Genomic DNA, 25,431 nt, shown 5'->3' with positions numbered 1-25,431 from the left:
TCACGGTGTGGGGTGGGGTGGCATTTCTTTGGGGGGCCGCACAGCCCTCCATGTGCTCGCCAGAGGTAGCCTGACTGCCATTAGGTACCGAGATGAGATCCTCAAACCCCTTGTGAGACCATATGCTGGTGCGGTTGGCCCTGGGTTCCTCCTAATGCAAGACAATGCTAGACCTCATGTGGCTGGAGTGTGTCAGCAGTTCCTGCAAGAGGAAGGCATTGATGCTATGGACTGGCCTGCCCGTTCCCCAGACCTGAATCCAATTGAGCAAATCTGGGACATCATGTCTCGCTCCATCCACCAACTTGCACCACAGACTGTCCAGGAGTTGGCGGATGCTTTAGTCCAGGTCTGGGAGGAGATCCCTCAGGAGACCATCCGCCACCTCATTAGGAGCATGCCCAGGTGTTGTAGGGACGTCACACAGGCACGTGGAGGCCACACACACTACTGAGCCTCATTTTGACTTGTTTTAAGGACATTACATCAAAGTTGGATCAGCCTGTAGTGTGGTTTTCCACTTTATTTTTGAGTGTCACTCCAAATCCAGACCTCCATGGGTTGATACATTTGATTTCCATTTATATTTTTTGTGTGATTTTGTTGTCAGCACATTCAACTATGTAAAGAAAAAAGTATTTAATAAGAATATTTCATTCATTCAGATCTAGGATGTGTTATTTTAGTGTTCCCTTTATTTTTTTGAGCAGTGTATATATATATATATATATATATATATATATAACATATATTTATAACATATGTTTGTCATATTTCTGCTGTTGGGAAGGGAATAGTATTTTATGATATGTTGGTAGGACAAGTCTGTATATATTAGTGCAAATGGCAGGGATTTATGTTTACTATAGGTTAATGAGGCAATACAAATGTCAAAGGGCATTTAGGTGACTAAAATGGCACGTTTTTTTCTTCATTTTGACAATAGACTAAAACATTATTCTAATGACAAATATGATTTCATGGTATTTTAGTCAAAAAGACTAAGACTAGACTAAATAAGAAATAAAAAAGACTTGCAAAATGAACACTGCAGCGAATCTTGCTGAGCAGTCAACTCTGCCTTATTTCCTCTTTCTTTATCATGCCTCCACTTACAGTACACTGGGCCTGGGGCACATTAGGTGGCTCAGAATAAGATTACAATTCAGTTATTCTCCATTATACCAATGGCCATTTGCATGCCTTAATCAGCTTTGTAATTGGCAATGGAAATGCAATTAGCAGGCAGTAACTACTTTCTCCGGTTTCATCAAACGATCAATCACTCAATAGCTTGACTTTGGCACTGGCTTGCTAAGGGTAAAGGGTTCTGTGCTGCCTCTCAGTGTGTTTGTGTGTGTGTGTGTAGACCCCAGTAAAAATGTTCTCTCTCTCCATCTCACAATGTGGCCTTACTAGTTACAACGCAGCCCTCCCAGCACGCTTGCTGTAGACTCAGAAGGCACTCGTTCCCATTCCTCTTCTCTCTAATTTTGTCTCATTTTCTTTCTCCCTCAACCATTGTTCTCTATCATAGAGATGTATAGAGAACTATGGTGCCCAAAAGCCAGTTTTAGCATGGGCAGCGCTATTGAGGACTTCCACCACTTTTAAGCAGTCAACTGGGTGGGACTTACTATGGTTTAAGGAAAAATCACATAATTCCATCCAGGTCATGAGGAGGGATCAGCCAATGAATTATCCTTGTGAGCAAACATTCCAGAGCTGCAGATGGCAGTAACCTTGACTTTATACTTGTTCAAATAACACACTCCAGGTGGCAGCATGCACAACTTCAGTTTGTTTACCAACTGATAGAAGTAGTAGAAAAAGAAAATAGACTAGTTCAAAATGGAGATGTCCTCAATGGCGCTGCCTGTGCTCTCACAGATGCCTTAATGGGAAAGATACAACATTGAGGTGTAGTTTATTCAATTAAGTAATTAATTAAAGTAATTCCCCTCGTTAGTGTGCGTTCCAAATAAACACAAACAAAACAAGAGGACTGAAGGTGACTCTCCTGGGTTCTGAACACCAGCTGTGTAGAGGTCTGATTTTAAATGGTCACACAACGTAATATGGTAATGTCATTCAAAACAAACCAGAGGTGTGTATGTACTGTATGTGGCTTCATCCCAAGTGGCACCATGTTCACTATGCAGTGCACTTTTTTTGGACTTACTCATCTCCATGGCCAGGACGGTGATGTTATGCCAGGAGAACTCCTCTCTGTCCAAAGGAAGCACTGTCATCAATGCCCCGGAAGTGATGTCAATGTAGAAGTATTTCCCCAGGTCAGTGTTCCTCTCTATGGAATACCTGGTGACCGAGGGAAACAAGGGTAACCAATGTTACTCATCTGGTATTTATGTACATATCTTTATCTATTGCTGAGCTTAGTGTGTGTGTGTGTGTGTGTGTGTGTGTGTGTGTGTGTGTGTGTGTGTGTGTGTGTGTGTGTGTGTGTGTGTGTGTGTGTGTGTGTGTGAGCATACACGAGTGCGGATTAATACACGTATGTGTTAGAGTGATAAAGTGTTGTGGCAAAGGTTGGAGGTATGACAAACTCCCTCAAACCGTCCCAGTTGTGATAAGGTCTAATCAGAGATATCTCTGCCAAATTAAGCTAGAGACACAGGCCTGCAGTACAGAGCTGGGGTGGGTGTGTGCCTGCGCTGGGATTGGCTGTGCTGCACAGTCTGACTCATCTCCTGCCACAACATCTCTTTCCAAAAGCGCTCCTCAGAGAACTCCATGCAATAATGAGTAGACAGACAGAAAGAGAAGAAGAAGAAGCCAGCTGAATGGAGGGGAGCACTACTTCATGACACAGTTTAAGCCCATATTCATAGTTTCTCAAAGAAGGAGTGCTCATCTAGGATCAGTTTAGCCTTTTATATAAAAATGAATAACGTTACAAGGACAAGGGGGTCTGATCCTACTCTGAGACCAGAGGAGGCTGGTGGAAGGAGCTATAGGAGGACGGGCTCATTGTAATGGCTGTTATGCCATTCTATTAATTCCATTAAAGGCCATAAAAATGTGTCTGTCCTCCTATAGCTCCTCTCATCAGCCACCTCTGTCTGAGTCACTTTATGTGTCTAAAGTCTATCCAGGTTTCCTACATTGGAAAGACCTGAAAGACCACGTATGTTTTCTGTGCATAGAGACCTCTTCTCTCTCTCCCTCTCTAAATATCTGTCGTTCTGCCCCTGAGTAAGGCAGTTAACCCTCTGTTCCCTGGGCACCGAAGACGTGGATGTCACTTAAGGAATCCCCCCGCACCTCTCTGATTCAGAGGATGGTTAGATGAGAACTAGTAGAGGCACATTGTTCAATTACACACTTTTGAAGTGTTTATGAGGATCACCAGAAAGTGTTGAATTTACCCTTTTCAAAGTGTTACCCTTTTAACACCGATCATTTCCAGCACCAGTGGCATTAAAATGTTACACTAACTCACTGTTACGGCATTCACTAATACCTTTGAAGCAAATTTTCCAGTGTTAAATGAACAGTGAAAGTGTTACATTTAAAACGGGTCCAGTTTCTGTACAGGTCCACACTTTTCAGTGTTAATTTAACATACTGCTTAGTGTAAAGCCTTATTTGCATATTTCCAAGAATGCCTTGCTTGTCATGTGAATTGTACCTTACTTGTCAGTGACAAAGACATGGTTGTTGCATTCATCTATGTTCAGTCCCGTGCCTTTCACCAAGTGAGCTCCTATGTGAATATGTTATCATTACCATTTTAATCTTCTACAACACAATAGAACACATAAGGCCTTATTTTGAGGGCCTAGGTTTACCATAATAAAGTGGCCTGAATCTCATGGTTTACAGGCAAAACACAGACTGCAAGTCACACAATTATGTATAATTCCTATTGGAATCCAGCCAGAGTGGGGCTATCCAAAATGTTGAATTTTTATTCATTACTAAGGTATGAGTCTACCTTAAGCATATAAATTGGCACAACTATTTCAGTAAGGGGTGCAATAAGTCCATATAACAGATTGAATTAGCTTAGAAAAATGTATGTTATTTACGTAAGCATAATATTAATTCATCAATCGACATGCAACAACATAGATATTAAAACGACCAATTCTGAAAATCAAACTGCAATAGATTATGCTGGGAAATATGATAATGATGGGTGTCGTTTTGGTTTACTGGTTATAATGGTTGACATTTTGGTTTACTGGTTATAATAGTTATTTTATACCAATGGCTGTTAATCACCAATGTGAAATAAAAAAGGATGTGTAATTCCCACCATTTCAATGGGGGTCAAAAATGTGAGCTTGGTAATGTAGTAACACACACTGTATTGTCCACATCATGGAAAGTTGTTAAGCATTAGGGGGCGCTATTAAAATTTTGGGATGAAAAACGTTCCCGTTTCAAACATATTTTGTCACGAAAAGATGCTCGACTATGCATACAATTGACAGCTTTGGATAGAAAACACCCTGACGTTTCCAAAACTGCAAAGATATTGTCAATGAGTGCAACAGAACTGATGTTACAGGCGAAATCCAGATAAAAATCCAACCAGGAAGTGCCGCATTTTTTGAAACCGCCTCATGCCAATGATTCCTTATATGGCTGTGAATGAGCTACGAATGAGCTTACATTTTCCACGTATTCCCCAAGGTGTCTACATTGTGACGTCTTTTTACGCATTTCCATTGAAGAATAGCCGTAAGGGACCATATATAGCAAGTGGTCACATGGTGTCTCCCGCAGAAAATAGAAGGTAGCCATTTTTCCAATCGCTTCTAATGAGAAACCAATTGCCTCGAAGGATATATTATCGACTATATATGTTAAAAACACCTTGAGGATGGATCCTAAACAATGTTTGCCGTGTTTCTATCAATATTATGGAGCTAATTTTGAAAAAAGTTGTAGTGGTAGCATTTTCCGGTAGATTTCTCAGCCAAGCATGATGAACAAACGGGAGCTATTTCGTCAACAAAAATAATATTTTTGGAAAAAAGGAACATTTGCTATCTAACTGGGAGTCTCCTGAGTGAAAGCATCCGAAGTTCTTCAAAGGTAAATGATTTAATTTGGTTGCTTTTCTTATTTTCGTGAAAATGTTGCCTGCTGCCAGCAGAGCCTAGCATAGCATTATGCCATGATAAACTTACACAAATGCTTGTCTAGCGTTGGCTGTAACGCATATTTCGAAAATCTGAGATGACAGTGTGATTAACAAAAGGCTAAGCTTGTGTTTGAATATATTTCATTCATTTCATTTGCGATTTTCATGAATAGGAAAAGTTTCTAGGGCTATTTATGTCCGCTGCGTTATGCTAATTCGTTTGAGGCTATGATTACGAACCCGGATCCGGGATTGCTAGTCGCAAGAAGATATGGTATATTAGATATTAGATATGTCAAAATAATTAAATATCTTACATTTAGGATGACAGTAAATAAAGCAATCACAGATTTAAAAAAAAATCATATATTTAACCATTTAGAGATTTAAAATACTGCTCCGAAGCACAATTTAACCAGATGCTCTAGAGTAGAGCGTCCATAGGGTCTGTGCAGCAGGCTGAACGTTTAATCAATTAGAGGTACGGTCTGGAGAGTGAGGATGCTGTGTCTCAAATGGCACCCTATTTGGGCCCGTATGGCTCTCGTCAAAAGTAATGCAGTATACAGGGAATAGGGTAACATTAGGGGTGCACAGCTCCCCTCCAACCCAACCTCTGCTCTGAGAGTGAGGTAAACACATTGAAAATAATGGGAAAGTTCCCTAAAACCACACAATGGCAGTAAGCTTTGACTGATTAGGGTCCTCGACAGGTCATCATCATTACCACCATCCTCATCCAATTAACTGAAATCACATAGCCTACTGTCTCTTTCAATCAGAGCTGTCACATCAGCTCAATGGCTTTTGAACACAGCCTTGTAGACTCCAATATCATACTGCCCCCATCTGGAATCATACTGCCCCCTTTTGGCCACACGATTGCATTACATGGACAGTGTTGGTTAATCAGAACATATTGGGTGTTATTTTGTTGTGGTTTTAACCCCATCCTCACCTGATGGAGGTGTTGGCAGCATCAGGGTCTCTAGCGGAGACCGTCATAAACATTGTGCTGATCTCTGTGTCCTCAGGGACCGCTATGTAGTAGGCAGCCGAGCTAAACTCTGGGGGCTCGTCCACATCCTCTACGCTGACGTGGACGATGGTGACATGGCTGAATGGGCCCTTATCCGGAAAACGGTGGTCAACGTGTGTGTTGGCTCCTTCTATCTTCAGCGTGTAGCTCGCCTTGGTCTCAAAGTTCAGAGGCTAGATGAGAGACATGCTGACAGCGTTAGTAGATATGGTGTATCATCGGTAGGTATCAATCATATAAATACTCAAGTAAAGATTTAAGATGTAGACTTAAGTCTATCTCGAGTCTGAATCAGGCCCCAAGACACCTTCACTAAACAAGCAGAGGTTTACAGGTATGTCTACCCTCTGTACCTTTTTGATAGTGATGATGCCAAACAGGTTGGTTGGGTCTGTGTTGATGTCGAAGGTGTCCCTCCCGTCTCCGTCGATTATGCTGTACCTCATCTCTGCATTGATGCCAATGTCACGGTCCTTCGCCCGGATACGACCCACAACAGATGACACCGGAGCCGACTCTGGAACACTCATCTGGTACAGCTCTGAGAAGGTGAAGAAGGGAGGAAGGGTGAAAGAGAGAGAGAGAACGAACGACAGGTTAATCCAGGTTCAAATAATTTCAACGGATATTTGGTCAGCTCTTATGTCTTCTATCCTCCCCATATTTAGAAATGGATTCACATTCCAAATATATGTAGTAATTAGAAAAACAGATGTTTTATTTTGAGGTGGTGTCCAATTCAACCACAGAGCTCTGTGGCCTTAAATTTCCATAACAAAACATGGGTTGTTTCATTTATACTCATGTTTGCTGGTTGATGTTCTAATGTTTTTAGCCCTGAAACTTGGGTGAATATCAATAACAACTGTGCGTTTGAGGGAATTGTTTGGTGAATATCTATTGTTGTGTGTCAGTTTGGGTACTATGTCAGCAAAAGGTAGACAGTGACAAATCAAGTTTTAGTCAATAAAGCAGTTTTAGAACGTGTTTGGCCATTCTTCCTCTAGAGGGCACCAAACCTCTTAAATTACACCAAGACATTAAGAGGACCTGAACCTAGAGCACTTAGACTATGGAGCACAAATTGGTTCACACAGAGGCTGTTCGTAAATTGGGGTGTATTGTCATATGGGTCAACGAGAATTTTATTTAAACAATTTAATCTCTTTTCAAAAACGGGTGAAAGTGGTTCCCAATTTGAGGTGCTCCTTACTGTCCGAACTGAAGCGGTCACACATTATGGTTGTCAGACAAGTGCCCCCCCATATTATCTTACAATGTATTATAGTCTCACTTAAGTGATGGCTTTAATTGGAGAGAAGAGAGGGAAGGGGGACGAGAGGGAAGAGAGAGAGAAATAAGGGGTGGCGGTGGGGTTCCAAGGAGGAGACGAGACCACCAGTCAGGCAGGCAGCTAGGGGATGTCTTGCTGCCGAGGATAGCCAGATAAGAGATTGAGAGAGGGATAGACAGATAACCTGATGAGGATGTTAATGAGGAGAGCAGGAATGGGGCCAATCAAAGAGACAGCATGGGTCCGGAATCGGACTGGTTGCCGGGTAACGAGAGAGAAACTTACTTGACACATTGGAAAGAATTAACAAACAAACAGAGCAAACTAGAATTATATTTGGCCATAAACAGAGAGTACACAGTGGCAGAATACCTGACCACTGTGACTGACCCAAACTTAAGAAAAGCTTTGACGATGCACAGAGTTAGTGAGCAGAGCCTTGCTATTGAGAAAGGCCGCCGTAGGCAGACCTGGCTCTCAAGAGAAGACAGGCTATGTGCACACTGCCCACAAAATGAAGTGGACTTCTTAACCTCCTGCCAAATGTCTGACCATATTAGAGACACATATTTCCCTCAGAATACACAGACTCACAAAGAATAAAAAAATAAACAATTTCGATAATCTCACATATCTATTGGGTGAAATACCACGGTGTGCCATCACAGCAGCAAGATTTGTGACCTTTTGCCACAAGAAAAGGGCAACCAGTGAAGAACATTGTAAATACAACCCATGTCTATGTTTCTTTATCTTCCCTTTTGTACTTTAACTATTTGCACACAATATGACATTTGAAATGTCTTTATTCTTTTGGAACTTTTGTGAGTGTAATGTTTACTGACAATTTTTACTGTTAATTTCACTTTTGTTTATTATCTACTTCACTTTCTTTGTCAATGTTAACATGTTTCCCATGCCAATAAAGCCCTTAATAAATTGAGGGAGAGGGAGAAAGAGAGGAGAGGGTTGGAGATCAGCGAGAGGCTGGGGGACTGGATGGATGGATGGATGATGATGACATAAAAAGTAATGACAGAGAGGGGAAGCGTTAATGTGCTGGTGACTGACTGGTGGCCAAAGAAAATTAGGATGCGGGAGGAGAGAGAGAGCAGAATCTGAAGGAGATGGACAAGCGAGGAGATACACTGTGGATGAAGTGGAGGAGAGGGCTGGAGAGAAAGAGCAAGAGAAGAGGAAAGGAGAGGAATATAAGAGGACATAAGAGGAAGATGAGAGTTCAGGAGAGAAAGAGCAAGAGGAGGGGGAAGGAAAGATAGAGCAAGAGGAGAGTACGAAAAATTAATTAAAATGTATGCACTCACTACTGTAAGTCGCTCTGGATAAGAGCATCTGCTAAATGACTAAAATGTAAGAGGGAAGGAGGAAAGGGTTAACAAGAATGAAGACAAGGAAGTCAACAGTCTTGAGCATAAATTTAAGGGAATTAAAATAAACAAATACGGCACATGAGGAGAGGAGTCTCTGGATCTTACTCTGATCAAACATGGGTGGGTTATCATTGACGTCACTGAGGGTGATGTTAACCACTGTGGTTCCGGCCAGACCCCCTAGCTGGCCTCCCATGTCCTTAGCCTGGATGATGACAGAGTAGTTCTCCCTGACCTCGCGGTCCATGCCCGCCAGAGACACACGCACCACACCTGGGGGACAGAGAGAAACATGGGAGAGAGGGGGGGGGGGGGGGCAAGAGGAAAGAGAGTGGGGGGGACAAGAGGAATGAGAGGTCTCAATTAGAAACAGTGTGATTGGGAGGGTCAGCAGTGCAGTCGTCAGGCAGATTAGGGATGTGTCTTGGACAGTAACTCAAATGGCCCCCTTTTGCCAATGCACTTTTTTTTGGACCAGAGCCCTAAGTGCACTATGGAGGAAATAGGGTGCCATTTGGGATGCGCAGGTGTCTTCATTGATTTGCCAGTTGTTACCATTGGAAGCCACAAGAGGGCATTCTTAACCAAGTTGATACATTTAAAATCTGTTGTTTTACGCTCAGCCTGTATGTTTGTATGTGTGTACTTCTGGGAGGAGCAAACGTAAGTGCCTCAGCTCTTTGCCAAAACATGGCAATCTACTAATATAACTAAAACACAAGTGTTGTAATTGCTATTGTTAATGTAGGTCCAATTCTTTCGTTTCAAACTTCCCCTGTGCTCACATACCAGTCTTAGGCTCTACAGAGAAGTATGGCTGTCCCTGTAGGATGCTGTAGACCACCCTGGCACTGTTACCATACGTAGGGTCATCTGCATCTGTGGCTGTCATCCGAATCACCTCAGTGCCTAGGAAAGGAAGGAGGGAGGGAGGAGAAGAAAAGAGTGACATGGTGAGCAATGTTATTTCCACACAATTGGAATGACTCAATCCATTTGTATGGTTATTTCAACAAGGCCTGTTTAAAAAATGGCCTGTCCATCTACATAAAACTTCAATGTTGGCGAATGGTATAGGCTATAAAGGTAACTGTGTCTGTACCTGCACTCACTGTTGGATTTATAAATATTGTTTCCCACTAGTGCAGTGTGTAAGCAGAGACATCATTTTGATGGCATAATGATGATATTGCAGAGCCATCAATACCTTTCCTATTATGCTCACAAACTGAAACATCCTCATCTCCTTACCATCATACACTACATAAACACACTGCTGTGATTAACCACAACAACTTTTATAGAGAGAATGTTAAACAGAGTTTGCTAACTGAATGAATGGTTGAATGGAAAGTTCAGAAGCAGCAGCACAATGTCCGGCTACACTACACACTCTCCAGTTTGGTCTGAAATGGCCCTGGTCAAAAGTTGTGCACAATGTAGGGAATCGGGTGCCATTTTGGATACACACTATGGCTACATCCCAATTGTCCACAGTTCTTCCAAAGTGTGCACTTGCACACTTCCTGTCATGGATTTTTTTTTAAATGGGTGTAATCATTGGCTTGAAGGAGTTTTCTACTATTTTAAAATTGATGCGAGACAGAGTGCAAGTGCACACTTTCAGAGAAGAATGGGGAATCAGGGCTTTGTCTCTGACCACAATCTCCCTTGACTCACCAATGGTTGACATCTCAGGTATGGTGGCCTGGTAGGGCCCTTCCAGGAACTTAGGTTCATTATCATTGATATCCTGGATTTTGACGATAAACTCAGACTCAGGCTCCAGGGGTCGGTCTGTCTGTCTGTTCCAGGCCTGGGCTCGCAGAAGGTACTGGGCCTGCACCTCACGGTCCAGCCTCTTGATAGCATGGATGTCGCCTGTACTGTCGTCAATGGTGAAGGCGGTGCCCGCACCATCGCCTGACAGGATGTACTTGATGGAGCCGTCCCCTAGGTCCATGTCTGAGTGGAGCTGTGGGGGTCACAGGTCAGAGGTTAGGAGTCAAGACAGCTTAGGAGCCAGATATCCTATAATATAATAATAATACTACAATAGTAATACTGTATATGCCATTAAGCAGACGCTTTTATCCAACGCAACGTACAGTCATATGTGCATAAATTTTACACATGGTTGGCCCTAGCAAGAATCAAATCCACAATTCTGGCATTGAATGCACCATGCTCATGTTCTATATGTAATTGTATGTTATTGGGGGCACACTTTTTCTCCATCCCTAGCAAACACAGCTAATTAATCAAATTGCATTCTGAACTGAAGAACATGATTAGGTGATTATTGAAGTCAGGTGTGTTAGCTGGGGCTGGGGTAAAACTGTGACACCAATCAGGCCCCCAAGGACTGGAATTGCCCACCCCTGTGTTAGAATGTACTTTATAGTAATTTAGGTGTTTGGGCTTGATTTAGCATGGCGTTTACATTTATTGGGACTATTTGATTAGTGGCGTTATAGTAGCATGCTAACTAAATCAAGCACAGCTCAAGTACAGTACTTGAAAGTATTCCGGATACTGAATTCTACCCAGGTCTGGTCTGGTTCATTAGAGGTCAAGGACCACTGTATACATGGTCATTATAATGCTGTTTCTCTGGGCTCTCCCCTGAGACGAATGGTATAGTGTACGTCCCAAATGCACCAAGCATCAACAGGCTCACCAGGCTGCTATTTGACCCACAATAGTCTTCTGATTACACAATTTGCGTCCCAAATACATAGGGTGCCTATGGGCCCTGTTCAAAAGTAGTGCACTATATATGGAATAGGGTGCTATCTGAGATAGAACAATATTATTAGGTACAGCTTTAATCACGGTTGGTTGGTCATCAGAAGAAGAACAGTAATCATGTCCAGCTCTCCTGATCAGCGGTGCTAGTGGTTCTTATGGGAGCTACAGACATATCCCAAATGGACCCATAGGGCTTTGGTCAAAAGTAGTGCACTACATAGGGAATATATTGCCAAAGACCATTGTTGGTCTCTTAGTGCAAATACCAGCCTGTTGAGCCTATTGATGCAATCACAACCCCAATCTGTACACACACAGCCACATACACAGCTCAGCATGCACACCACACAAACGGCTACCGCCCGCTAACATTATAATAACACTTTCTTTTCAAGATAAAAAGTGAATCCTTTTACCTCCGGCTGCTGAAATATCACAAACTTAATATTATGTTTTACACTACCCTTTTGCAAAAAAAAACACATACATTTGGCATGTGATCACGTTTCACATGTCATCATGTGATCTTATGTGAAGTTAATGTGACAATATGGGGATGCAAAAATTATATATGTTATACCATGAAACTATACACCAACCTGTAAAACTGCAAATTCGAATTTCACATGTAAAAATACAAGTCCACACATGAGAGTTAGATTTTGACTTGTGAACGTTTTCACATGTGAAAATGTAATTTTGGTATTTGGTATTTTATTAGGATCCCCATTAGCTGTTGCAAAAGCAGCAGCTACTCTTCCTGGGATCTACACAAAACATGAAACATGACATAATACAGAACATCAATAGACAAGAACAGCTCAAGGACAGAACTACATTTTTTTTTTAAACGCACACGTAGCCTACATACCGATGCATACACACAAACTATCTAGGTCAAATAGGGGGGAGAAATTGTGATGTGAGGTGTTGCTTCATCAGTTTTTTTTAAACAAAATTTGCTGTTTATTTGCGCAATTAGGGCTCTATATAAGGGCTCTATATAAAACTGTATGCTTTCCTGAATTTGTTCAGGATTTGGCGACTGCGAAAAGACCCCTGGTGGCATGTCTGGTGGGATAAGTGTGTGTGTCAGAGCTGTGTGTAAGTTGACTATAGAAACAATTTGGTATTTTCAACACTTTAATGTTTCTTATAAAATAATAAGTGATGCAGTCAGTCTCTTCTCAACTCTTAGCAAAGAGAGAATGGCTTGCATAGTATTTATATAAGCACTCTGATTACAATGAAGAGCAGAATGTGCCTCTCTGTTCTGGGTCAGCTGCATCTTAACTAGGTCTTTCCTTGCAGCACTGGACCACACGACTGGACAATAATCAAGATTAGACAACACTGAAGCCTACAGAACTTGCTTTTTGGAGTGTGGTGTCAAAAAAGCAGAGCATCTCTTTATTATGACCAGACCTCTCCCCATCTTTACAACCATTTAATCTATATGTTTTGACCATGACAGTTTACAATATAAGATAACGCCAAGTAATTTAGTCTTCTCCATTTGTTTGTTCAAAAGCCACACCATTCATTACCAGATTCAGCTGAGGTCTAGATTTTAAGGAATGATTTGTACCAAATACAATGCTCTTAGTTTTAGAGATGTCCAGGACCAGTTTGGCCACCAATTCCAAAACAGAATGCAACTCTTTGTTAAAGATTTCAGTGACTTCATTAGCTGTGGTTGCTGTTGCGTATATATGGTTGAATCATCAGCATACATGGACACACATGCTTTGTTTAATGCCAGTGGCAGGTCATTGGTAAAAAGAGAAAAGAGTAGAGGGCCTAGAGAGCTGCCCTGTGGTACACCACACTGTACATGTTTGACATTAGAGAAGCTGCCATTAAAGAAAACACTTTGAGTTCTATTAGATAGATAACTCTGAATCCATGATATGGCAGAGGTTGAAAAACCACAACAGGTTATGGTCACTAATATCAAAGGCTGCACTGAAATCTAACAGTACAGCTCCCACAATCTTCTATTTGAACCCAGGTCAAGAGACGACACACACACACACACACACACACACACACACACACACACACACACACACACACACACACAGTTAGTGTAGATTCTCAATAAGCACCCTGCTTTACCCTTATTGGCCCTGGTCAAAAGTAGTGCACTATGTGGAATAGGGTGCAATTTGGGACAGACTGAATATCATTCTGACTTCACTGAATCAGTGACATTTCACTACTTCACTTTACAAGGTGGTGGTTCAAAAAATTCTGTAAAAAAAAGAAAGAAAAAAAATGGACAGTTCCACCATCTAAACTTAACCCCTAGCTATACACCTTTCACACGGAGAAGGTCTCCTCTGCTTTGTCAGGAGAACTGCCCCAGATACTCATCCACACTCTAACTCTCCATACAATACACAGTGGGGAAGAGGTTGTATCCAAAATGGCACCCTATTCCCTACATAGTGCTCTACTTTTGACCACAGCCTTATGGGCCTTAGCCAAAAGTAGTGCACTTTATAGGTTAATAGGATGACATTTGGGATGCAGACACAAAGATCATTGGCAAAAAAGGATACTTTGACCACTCAGGTGTTAAAGTGGCTTGAACACTTGATCAATGATGATAGACCCTGTGGTCGTCAGAGGTAGCGTTCAGCCGATAGCGACAATATTGATTGAGAAGTTGAGAGCTGTCATCGAACAGTTCAATAATAATGACGGTGGACATTTAGCAAATGCTTTAATCGAAAGTGACATGCAGTTCACACATATTCTCTTTGTGTGTGTGTGTGTGTGTGTGTGTGTGTTTGTGTGTGGACTTGCCTTTCCTATGTACAGTGGCTCCAGTCCAGTGTACTCCTCCAGCACAAAGAACTGATTCCATACCCAGCCTCTCTTCACCCTCCTCAGCAGCCCTGCTCCACTCTCCTCTTCTGTCTTGGCTCTATCCATACGGCCCTGGGCCTCAGACAACAGGGCCAGCAAGGCCAGAACTATGCTGAGTAGGAGGGTGTAGACAGGCCTACCACCCCCAGGATGGTGGTGATGTCGATCTCCCATGATGGATACTCAACAGCAAATGAAATAAAATGGGGTTTTGTGTTTTCTTTGGTGATATGACCCACTGATGACAGGCCTTTGTTTCTTGTGTCTTTCTTGTGTCTTCAAATGGCTACTTTCTCCTTTTCCTGCTTTGTGGAAAGTGAAAAAAGAAAAGAAAGGAGAGAAAGATGAGTTTCAAATCCTCCAAATGTAGATGTCATTATTGGACACTGACACTATCGTCCTTGGCCTATAAGCTCCTTCTCTGTTTCCTTATTTCTTTCTTTCCTTCACTGAAACTATTGAGGAAAGTATGGCTGGATTAAAGGATGGCTGGATTAAAGGATGGAAGGATGTAGAGATGACACTGATCCCAGTCTACTGTGTAGAAACACAGATTAATCTGCTTCTCTCTTCTGTCCTTTTTTTGAATGATAATGAACCCTCTGTGTGTGTCTGTATTGTGTGTGTGTTTGTGTGCACATGCATGCGTGAGTGTCCATGTGTGTTTGTGTGTGTTAGAAATATATAGCTGCATTAAAACTCAATGAGTGGGGCCTCACACTGCGTTCTAAATACATGTAGAGGAGGAGAGGGGAGAGACGGGGAGAGACGGGGAAATGATGGGAGAGAGACGGGGGAGAGGTTACTCCTCTTGGGGCTGAGGGTTAGTCTGAGAGGAGCCACGCATGATACCTTCTTGAGACCTAAGCCCCTGTGCTCTTTCTCCCTTTCACACTCTCCCATTTACTGTTGTGCTTAGGCAACAGAAACCATCTTCAAAACTCCTTTCCTCAACCCCCCTCCCCCCCTCCCTCCCCTCACCTTCTCTTTTCAGTTTCTATAGGAACAGCGGTAACTTCTCTCATTTCTCTCTTGCATATTAGCTTTTTTCTGAGAGTGTAGAGGAGACGGTGCTGTTTCTCCCGGCATCTCTCTCTCCCTCTCCCCCAATCTCCCCTGCTTCCTCTCCCCTCTCTTCTTTTCTTTCCTCTCTTCCCCTGGCTGTTGTAGAAGAGTTGATATTTGCACTGTTCCTCATTTGTTAAGGTGCCACCAACCTCCTGTAACTACAAGCTACACGCTGCTGCCTAACAGGACAACAAACAACTAGTGGTGCTTCGGTGCTTTCCACTGAGGGTGTGTAGAGTTCTGCAAGATGTTTTGTTTCCACCATTTGGAATAGACTTGATAACTTATTTTTATAATTTACATTTTTTTTGCACTCGGACAGCCCACATTAACCCGAAAAAACAAAGTCGATTGTTACTTTATGGTGCTGTAGATTTAAAAAAAAAAACGTTTTCTATTGATTTCAAGTATTGTTTTACATTTAATCAATGTATTTTTTCTACTCAAACTGTGCCTTTATGACACTCGCTTGATTTTCTTTCCTTTTATCAGTGAGCTGGTCACATCTGTTTGCCTCCACCACAATCTATTCCCGCTCTTTAATTAACAAGCTGCACGGGGGAAAAACTGATAGATCTATAGTGAAAAGGGGGGAAAGAGAAAAGAGAAAAGTGGAAGAAAAGAATGCTAGCAGGGGGCGTGGAGAGAGAAATGGAAAGTAGGGGGCGAGAAAGAGAGAATAGAGAAAGAGAGACTGTGTTGAGCTCTATTATATTGTGTAAGAGAGAGAGCTCATTGTGCCATAGTGGACACTCTCGGAATCTCCAAACAGTTAATCATTATTGAAGAGTCACAAAAAGACTGGTGGCTAGGGAAGGGTGCTGGGCGGGGTGCTTTTGCTATAAAGGCCCTGACAGGACGGGGTATCTGGCTCCTAGCTCCCCTGGCCCTTCAACTCAGGGAATCTGTCCCAAATGTCCCCCAATTCACTATGGGCCCTGGTCAAAAGTAATGTAATTTATATGGAATGGGGTGCCATTTGGGACACACCCAACCTGGGACTCAAAGCCCCACGAGGGCCCCTGACAGGCTGGGTGAGCCATGACCTCCATGGGCCCCTCTTTGTCTCTGCTCTATTCTGTCTGTATTCTGTCTCCATTATTTCCATTCAAGTGGCTCTGTTGTTCATTATGAAGTCAAATTAGCACCTCGCAAAAATTTCCACACACCCCTTCACCTCCCCAGCCCCCTTCTCCGTCAAAGGTCAGGACTTGCACCCGTTACATTCGGCCTCTATTTTGTTGTGTCTAATGAGGTGACATGCTACATAATTGTGCTGGCTCAACACTCCACACATCTCCCTCAGACTAATCTGATGGCTTTTCACTTATTAAAGAAAAAAGAAAAAGCAGCTGTTCTTGCTGCTCCTGCCTTTACGACCTGCCACACAAGTTGCCCTCTGTCCTGAGCAGAGGAATGAAGGGAGGGAGGGATGGATGGAGGGGGGAGGGAGGGATGGATGGATGGAGGGGGAGGGTCGAGGAGGCATCAGATGTGAAAGCTTTACCAAACATAAGAAGAGAGAGGGTATTTTCCCACCACAATTACATATTCTACGGAAATGGTATAAGCCAATGGTAAAAGCTTTCAAGGAGAACTGAGAGATGTAGAATCATGTTGCACGGCCTGTGTGCGTGTAAGTTTGTAAGTGTGTAAATCAAGCAGGGGTTGTAACAATCAACAGCAGTAGTTGCTGTTGGCAATTGAAGGACCGTATTGTCGAGTCATCAAAATCTCAGTCAGTCTGTCAGCATTACACCTTATTCCCTGTATAGTGCACTACCCTGGTCAAAAGTATTTCACTTTGTAAGGAATAGTGTGCCATTTGGGATGCAGATTTAGCTTGTCAGCATGACCATGAACTACTATTTGGTGGCAAAATACCTTTAAAAGATGCTTGTAGCTGACCACCAATTTTCTTTTTCCCTTCCCTTAGGCCAACTACAGAAAATTACCCCAGTTACCCCAGTTGGAATCCCAACTAACAATAAAAAACCCTCTGACTTTAGTCACTCAGACTCTGTGAATGCAGCCTGACTTAAGTGCTCTGCTGCAGATCGTATGAAAAGGATTTATACAATTTTACAAGTCAATCTCGTATGATTGTGGCCTACTTCCTATCGATAGAGCACTTCCCTCTCAAGAGCAGGGGTGTACTTGTCCAAAACAGACTTATACACTCTGCTTTTGAACTCTCAACAACTTTTCAACACATCAACAATGCACATTTTGAAGAGATAAATTCAGACTTTCTCCAAACTTCGTGTGTGGTAACAACAGTGTGGTCAATCACAGAACTGTCACACAGATACAGTATAACTTCATGTGTGGCGCGACAGTGTGGTTGTCACGTGTAATTCTGCTCCTCCCCTACGCGGCGTGCGACGTCGCCGGAATACTAACCACCAGTCCTGGAACTCATCATTACGAGGAGCCGCACGTCAGAGGGGTGGGGGGTGTACTGTCATGTCTACTCCTGCTCCTACCCTCCGGCACAAGACATCGCTGGAATACTAATCACCGGTTCTGGAACTCATCATTACGCGCACCTGGGACTCATTGTTAGGATTCACACCTGGACCTCATTACCTCCCCTTTCTAAGTCCCTTCCTTTTGTTCATTCCTCAGTTGGTACTGCATCAAATCACATCACATTTTATTGGTCACATACACATGGTTAGCAGATGTTAATGTGAGTGTAGTGAAATCCTTGTGCTTCTAGTTCTGACCGTGCAGTAATATCTGACAAGTAATCTAACAAATTCCCCAAAAACTACCTGATACACACATATATAAAGGGGTGAATGAGAATATGTACATATAAGTACATGGATGAGCGATGGATGAGTTTAATAGGCAAGGTGCAATATATAGAATAAAATAATAGTATAATAGTATAATAGTATAGTATAAAATAATGCATGTGATATGAGTAATGTAAGATTTTGTAAACATTATTAAAGTGGCATTATTTAAACTGGCTTAAAGTGACTAGTGATCAATTTATTGAAAAGTCCAGTGATTGGGTCTCAATGTAGGCAGCAGCCTCTCTGAGTTAGTGATTCATGTTTAGAAATCTGATGGCCTTGAGATAGAAGCTGTTTTTCAGTCTCTCAGTCCCAGCTTTGATGCACGTGTACTGACCTCACCTTCTGGTATTCTAGGGGTGTGAACAGGCAGTGGTTCAGATGGTTGTTGACCTTGATGATCTTTTTGGTCTTCCTGTGACATTGGGTGCTGTAGGTGTCATGGAAGGCAGGTAGTTTGTCTCCGGTGATGCGTTGTGCAGACCGCACCACCCTCTGGAAAGCCTTGTGGTTGAGGGCGGTGCAGTTGCTCTCGACTGTGCATCTCTAAAAGTTTGTCAGGGTTTTGGGTGACAAGCCAAATTTCATCAGCCTCCTGAGGTTGAAGAGGCGCTGTTGCGCCTTCTTCACCACACTGTCTGTGTGGATGGACCATTTCAGTTTGTCTGTGATGTGTACGCCGAGGAACTTAAAACTTTCCACCTTCTCCACTGCTGTCCCTCCTATGTGGATAGGGGAGTGCTCCCTCTGCTGTTTCCTAAAGTCCAATATCATCTCCTTTGTTTTGTTGACGTTGAGTCAGAGGATGTTTTCCTGACACCACACTCCGAGTGCCCTCACCTCCTCCCTGTAGGCTGTCTCGTTGTTGTTGGTGATCAAGCCAATACTGTTGGGTCATCTGCAAACTTGATGATTGATTTGGAGGCATGCATGGCCACAAAGTCGTGGGTGAACAGGAAGTACAGGAGAGGGGTGAGCACACACCCTTGTGGGGTCCCAGTGTTGAGGGTCAGCGAAGTGAAGATGTTGTTTCCTACCTTCACCACCTGGGGAAGGCCAGTCAGAAAGTCCAGGACCCAATTACACAGGACGGGGTTGAGACCCAGGGCATCCAGCTTGATGATGAGCTTGGAGGGTGTTCAATGGTGTTCAATGTTGAGCTGTAGTCAATGAACAGCATTCTTACATAGGTATTATTTTTGTCCAGATGGGATAGGGCAGTGTGCAGTGTGATGACGATTGCATCATCTGTGGACCTGTTGGGGCGGTATGCAAACTGAATTGGGTCTAGGGTGGCAAGTAAGGTGGAGGTGATATGATCCTTGACTAGTCTCTCAAAGCACTTCATGATGACAGGAGTGAGTGCTATGGGGCGGTAGCAATTTCTTAATTGTTTTTCTTATTTGCACAGGAACAATGGTAGCCATCTTGAAGTATGTGGGGACAACAGACTGGGATAGTTTCTGATTTGGGTAGGTTTTAATAGTCACTGTGGGTGCAACATCTCCAATGCACTTCTTTATAAACTCACTTACCGAGTCAGCGTATTGGCCGATGTTGCTCTCTGAGGCTGACCGGAACATATTTCAGTCCGCGTGATCAAAACAGTCTTGAAGCATGGCTTACGATTGGTCAGACCAGCGTTGAATAGTTCTCGTCACTGGTACATCCTGTTTGAGTTTTTGCCTATAAGACGGTACGAGCAAGATGGCGTTGTGGTCGGATTTGCTGAAGGGAGGGCGGGGAGGGCTTTGTATGCATTGCTGAAGTTAGAGTAGCAGTGGTCGAGTGCATCGTGCAATCAATATGTTGATATAATTTAGGTTGCCTTGTTCTCAAATTTGCTTTGTTAAAATCCCCAGCTACAATAAATGCAGTCTCCGGATGTATATTTTTCAGTTTACATAGAGTCCAGTGAAGTTTCTTGAGGGCCGTCTTGGTGTTTGCTTGAGAGGGAATGTACACAGTTGTGACTATAACTGCAGAGAATTATCTTGGTAGGTAAAATGGCCGGCATTTGATTGTAAGGAATTCTAGGTTGGGTGAGCAGAAGGACTTGAGATCCTGTATGTTGTTATGATTACACCATGAGTCGTTAATAATAAAGCATACTACACCCCCGCCCTTCCTCTTCCCAGAAAGGTGTTTATTCCTTTCGGCGCGATGCTTGGAGAAGCCCGAAGGCTGAACCAATTCTGACATCATATCCCGAGAGAGCCATGTTTCCGTGAAACAGAGAATGTTGCAATCTCTGATGTCTCTCTGGAAGGAAACTCTTGCTCGAATTTAGTCTACCTTGTTGTCAAGGGATTGGACATTGGCGAGTAGTATACGATGTGCACGTCTACGGAGCCTGACCAGGAGGCCGCTCCGTCTGCCCCTTCTGCGGCGCTGTTGTTTTGGGTCGGCTACTGGGATTAGATCCATTGTCCTGGGTTGTGGTCCGAACAGAGGATCCTCTTCGGGAAAGTTGTATTCCTGGTCGTAATGTTGGTAAGTTGATGTTGCTCTTATGTCCAATAGTTCTTTCCGGCTGTATGTAATAAGACTTAGGTTGTCCTGGGGTAACAATGTAAGAAATAATACATAAAAACAAAACACTGCATAGTTTCCTCAGAACTCGAAGCGAGGCGACCATCTCTGTTGACTCTATTTTGTATGAATGTGTTCATGTTACCTCATTTCTGTTACGCTGTCTTGTTTCATGTTTGTTGTTTTCATTAAACATTTTACCTGCACCTGCTTCTCGACTCACGGCGTCATCGTTACAGTGGAATTGAAGAGATGGGGTCATTCTACCAATTGCTTGCCTTTTGAGTAGTGTAACTTGGTGATTTAAAAAAAAAATGTAATCTAATTTTAACATTGTCATAAAGAGCACATGTTCAACTTGTTCAACATGTTTTTGAATCTTAAGAGGTAAAATAAATTGAAATAGTAAATAAATTACTATAGTAAGTGCCTATTAAGTTCTAAGTGTTGACCGTAACAGGGTTAAATCAGCCACGTATACCCTTGTGACAGGGGGAATGGAAGCTTGTTGAGTGCAACAGGGGGGGCAATTGAATGCTAGCTTCACAAAAAATTATGAAATTGATGTGTTATCCTCGACCAGCTCAGTTTTCCACTACAAAACACCAGAAAATGGCCAAAAAGCTGACCACCTTTTATACTAGGGTTTGACTATAAGACGTTCCAATTTTTTATATATATATATTTAAAAATGAATAGTTCCAACTTATTAAAACAATAGTTCACTTCACATAACAGGGTTGACCTTAAAATGAGGGACAAATGTAAATCAATCACTAATCACATGAATTAAATCATCTGCAGACATTGCTTTGTCAAAGCAACACAATATTTAGGGCCTTACAATGGTGGTGAAAACTTACAATGGAGGGTTAAAATCTTCCTAGAAGTCATAGAGGGTGCACAGAGGGACATGGCAAAATGCAGAATTTTGGCACTGCAGGTCTTTATTCATATTAGAAATCAGATTCTTATAATTTTCCATGTGGTCTATAGCAGTGGTTCTTAAATGGATTTGCCTAGGGATCCAAATTGAACCAGGTTGTCTCAGTATTTGCATTGAGACAAAGAATCAGCAAAATCAACTATTTTGAATGCTTTTTCATAGTAAATGTAGCAATTATATGACAAGGGGCAAACATTCCCACCTCTTTCATTAATCAATAATAACATTTTGCCCATATTCTTGATGAAGAATGTTAACAACCTTACTGGTTTGAGACCACAAAATCAACCAAAATTTTGCTGCTAATAGCTCTATATTGAAAATACTGTGAATAAATGAAATCTGACATGACATAATTTACAAATAATTTCATTATAATTTTTAAACCCCAGTTTGTGCCCAGAAGGGGGGTGTATACTCAGTGTATATTAAAGTGCACTTCATTTAATATAACAGGCTTTTATATCAAAGGTAGGCAAAGGGCATTAATTTCATGGAACAACCTGTACGTAACAAAATACCTATTGAAGAGATAACGTTTATACTTTCTCCCAACTTTGTGTGTGGCGCGACAGTCTGGTCCTATATACCATGTCGATCCAGGTCCTCCAATTCATCAATAAGGCTTGATTTCACAGTGAGCATGTCCGTATCCTCCGTTCACCCCTCTCTAGGAGGACCCTTGGTCCATAAATGGACCAGTTAAAGAGGGAGTCACCGTGAAAGAAGGCCAATTTTGGGCTCCCAACATAGTAAAACCCCTTGTGGGGAACCACAGGAAGATACGTCATGGCTAATTTGTTAACCACAATTGATTTAGCATGGTGGAGAAAGTTGAGGAAGTAGACACTATCGGGGCACTTCATATCTTTGTCCCCAGAGAAGGATGAATGTATGTGGGTTCTTTAGGGCAGCAGGATTGAAAGGTAAAATCCTGGTATGGGAGACCAGATTCCCACCCATGTTAGACTGAAAAAAACACAAGGCATAAACATGGTTGGTTCATGAAAACAGATAGTCAACCAAATGAATAAACATAATCCCTCTCCTTCCTGTCTCTATGTGTTCTGGGGGCCATATGTGAGCCTCTAAAATTATAGGATTTCTGTACTCTGAACCCAGTTGTGTGGCTTTGTCTGTCTGCTGCATCAGTGGACTAGCACCCTCAGTGTCATAAGAGGGGGTAAAAAAATCGTTGAATGTTTCACTCCTTTCTGCTTTGTCCTATGCTTTTCTACAACAATATAAAAAAAAAAAAATTGTTATTGCACTCTCTCTCTCTCTCTCTCTCTGCACGTCCATTCATTCAGAGTGGGGTGAAAACCTTGTCATTTATGGAGATATTAAATCATACAAACTGGCATTCATCCCGATCACTGGTGCATGGAAATGATGTCATGGAGCATGAGTGTCATCGGGAAAGTTTGCAATCAGTGTCATTTCACCACAAATTAACTGGGTTGAGTCCTAGCTGGGTTTTGTCTCAAAGGCATCCAGTTCCCTGCATAGTGCACTACTTCTGACCATAGGGAAAAGGGTGTCATTTAGGACATCGCCTGGGATCATCCAGGATCCCTGGGAAGCAGTTGTTAGTTATTATAGAGAAAACACAGCAACACATCAGCATGATGTGCGTCACTCAGTTCCATGAATGAGCATTAATCGTCCCCACTTTTGACACAGATAATAATCACAATATCCTTTGTGCCTCTAGCTGTGTCTGAGCACAGGTGTCAATCCACTGGCGTGTTACCCAGCTTCAATTTACAAGACAGGAGACAGCTTAATGGTTTTGGAGAAGAGTTTAAAAAAAATAAGACCTCCTTTTCATGTTGAAAAATGTAAGCCTTCACTGTGAGTGAGGAGTGAGGTTTGAATGCTAAACTAAAGTCCCTAAAAGCAGACCTAATAATACAGTGTGTTTGAACTGCCGACAAGGCTGGACGTGTACAGAATGAGCCTATACAGTTTGAACTCCGATTCATATTGAAGTTATACAAGTTTGTACTTTGCCACAAGCATTCTCACAGACCAAAACTCACTCGTAATACTCTGGTCATCTCTTGACAGCCAAATATCCTGCTGTACAAGACAAGCATTCTTACAGACCGATTCTCTATACTGAAAAACAGGTTACAGCTTCAGTTAGCTAGTTTTCCCACACTGGCATCATCTCTGCCAGTCACATTTTTCACAGGTTTCTCTTTCCGTTTCTGAATATTCAAAATATTCAGTCAAACGAAAAACTGTAACACCCAGTCAAGCGTTTAATTGAAATCTCTCATTGATGATCATGTAGAAAAGCATTCTAGCGTGGAGTCAGAATCAATTAAAATTCCACACCTTACCTTCTATTTTTCCTTATTTATTTTTTCTCTGTCCTTTTCAGACAGTTTTTGCTCTTCTTCTCTTATCTGTCTCTTCTTCTTTTCTCTCAAAGCTCACTAAATTCCCCTTGTAAAAGTTGTGGAAGTAACTGCCTGCAGTGCATCAGTTCCCTATAGAGTCACCTTGGGTCCATGCTCCCTCTCAACTATACTGGCTGTCATTCTTTGAAAAGTTTCTACTTCTCTCTCTCTCTCTCTCCCTCTCTCTCTCCCTCTCTCTCTCGCTCTCTACGCACTCTTTTTCCTCTCTCCCTTTTACTTTCCACTCGTTCTCTCATTCCATCTCCACACTCTCATCCACAGTGTCATCCCCCCAGGAGCCAATCAGACTAAAGGACCATTTTCTGCTGTGCACAATCAGGGGTCAGCCCTCTTGATCCATCGTAATCCAGCAATCTGCAACCTGAAGCAGGGGACAGGAATTCTGCGAAGAGCAGAGAAAGGGAGGAGGGGAGGAAAGAGAGAGAGAGAGAGAAAGAGATAGAGAGAGAGAGAGAGAGAGAGGGGAGCAGGGTGAGGGGCGGGGTGAGGGGCGGGTTCTTGTGCCACAAATGCCACTTATTTTATCTTTCTGTATTTGCAAGTGAATGAAGTGCCTTGTGCGTGTGGCGGGGGGAGTGCGCGAGAGAAGGGCGTGCACTCATTCCCTTATTTCCTTGAGCGGTGAAGTGGAAAACAGAGAACGAGGGAGAGAGAGGAAAGGAAGGGGAAGGAGACATTTTTTTTCTTCTCTTCCACCCTTATGCATTTTAATGAGAGCATGTCGTACACGGACGGATGGATCTGTACAGGGATTTATAACATTAAAGTTCAAACTTAAAACTACATTATATATCACTGCAATGCCCAACGAGAAACAAAGCAATTTATTTACCAAATTTGCGTAAAGACTGTAGAAAATTAGATGCATGCCAATACACACAAAGCATTAAACATGGTCACGGAAAATCTGATCCCTGTTTAGAATAGATAAATTATCATCCGTAAACAGGGAGGAGCAGGAGGAAAAACCAATGTTTCATTTAAGGCAATCATGAAATTAATATGGTAAAGTTGAGTGTTTTTGACAAGGTCCCAAATGGCATCCTATTCCCTACACAGTGTATCAAAAGTAAAGCACTGTATAGGGAATAGGATGCCATTTGTGATAAAATCTTTGTGCATGATTTTTCTTCCTTACTTCTTTCCACTAAATAAACTAGGAAAGAGAACATTGCAGGAATTAT

At 42.4% G+C, this 25,431-nt stretch overlaps 1 protein-coding gene across 2 annotated transcripts in view; it reads right to left on the bottom strand.

The window, feature by feature from the left end:
- LOC139420432 (cadherin-20-like) overlaps positions 1-24,605 on the bottom strand; it is a 39,219-nt gene extending 14,614 nt beyond the window's left edge. The window contains exons 1-8 of one of the 2 annotated variants that reach the window (XM_071170559.1): positions 24,167-24,605; positions 14,403-14,767; positions 10,521-10,815; positions 9,630-9,749; positions 8,946-9,113; positions 6,509-6,696; positions 6,075-6,328; positions 2,183-2,319 (exon numbers count right to left, since the gene is read on the bottom strand). In XM_071170559.1, coding sequence (XP_071026660.1) covers positions 2,183-2,319; positions 6,075-6,328; positions 6,509-6,696; positions 8,946-9,113; positions 9,630-9,749; positions 10,521-10,815; positions 14,403-14,639 — 1,399 coding nt within the window. In that variant the 5' untranslated portion in view covers positions 14,640-14,767; positions 24,167-24,605. Of the gene's footprint in view, positions 1-2,182; positions 2,320-6,074; positions 6,329-6,508; positions 6,697-8,945; positions 9,114-9,629; positions 9,750-10,520; positions 10,816-14,402; positions 14,771-24,166 lie in introns of both variants that reach the window. The other variant, XM_071170560.1, reaches the window with a different exon arrangement.
- Between the last annotated feature and the right edge of the window lie 826 nt (positions 24,606-25,431).

Source organism: Oncorhynchus clarkii, chromosome 11 (assembly GCF_045791955.1).
Source record: "Oncorhynchus clarkii lewisi isolate Uvic-CL-2024 chromosome 11, UVic_Ocla_1.0, whole genome shotgun sequence".
NCBI lineage: Eukaryota > Metazoa > Chordata > Actinopteri > Salmoniformes > Salmonidae > Oncorhynchus > Oncorhynchus clarkii.
The sequence above is the reverse complement of the archived record's forward strand: the minus strand, read 5'-3'. Positions and strand labels throughout refer to the sequence as shown.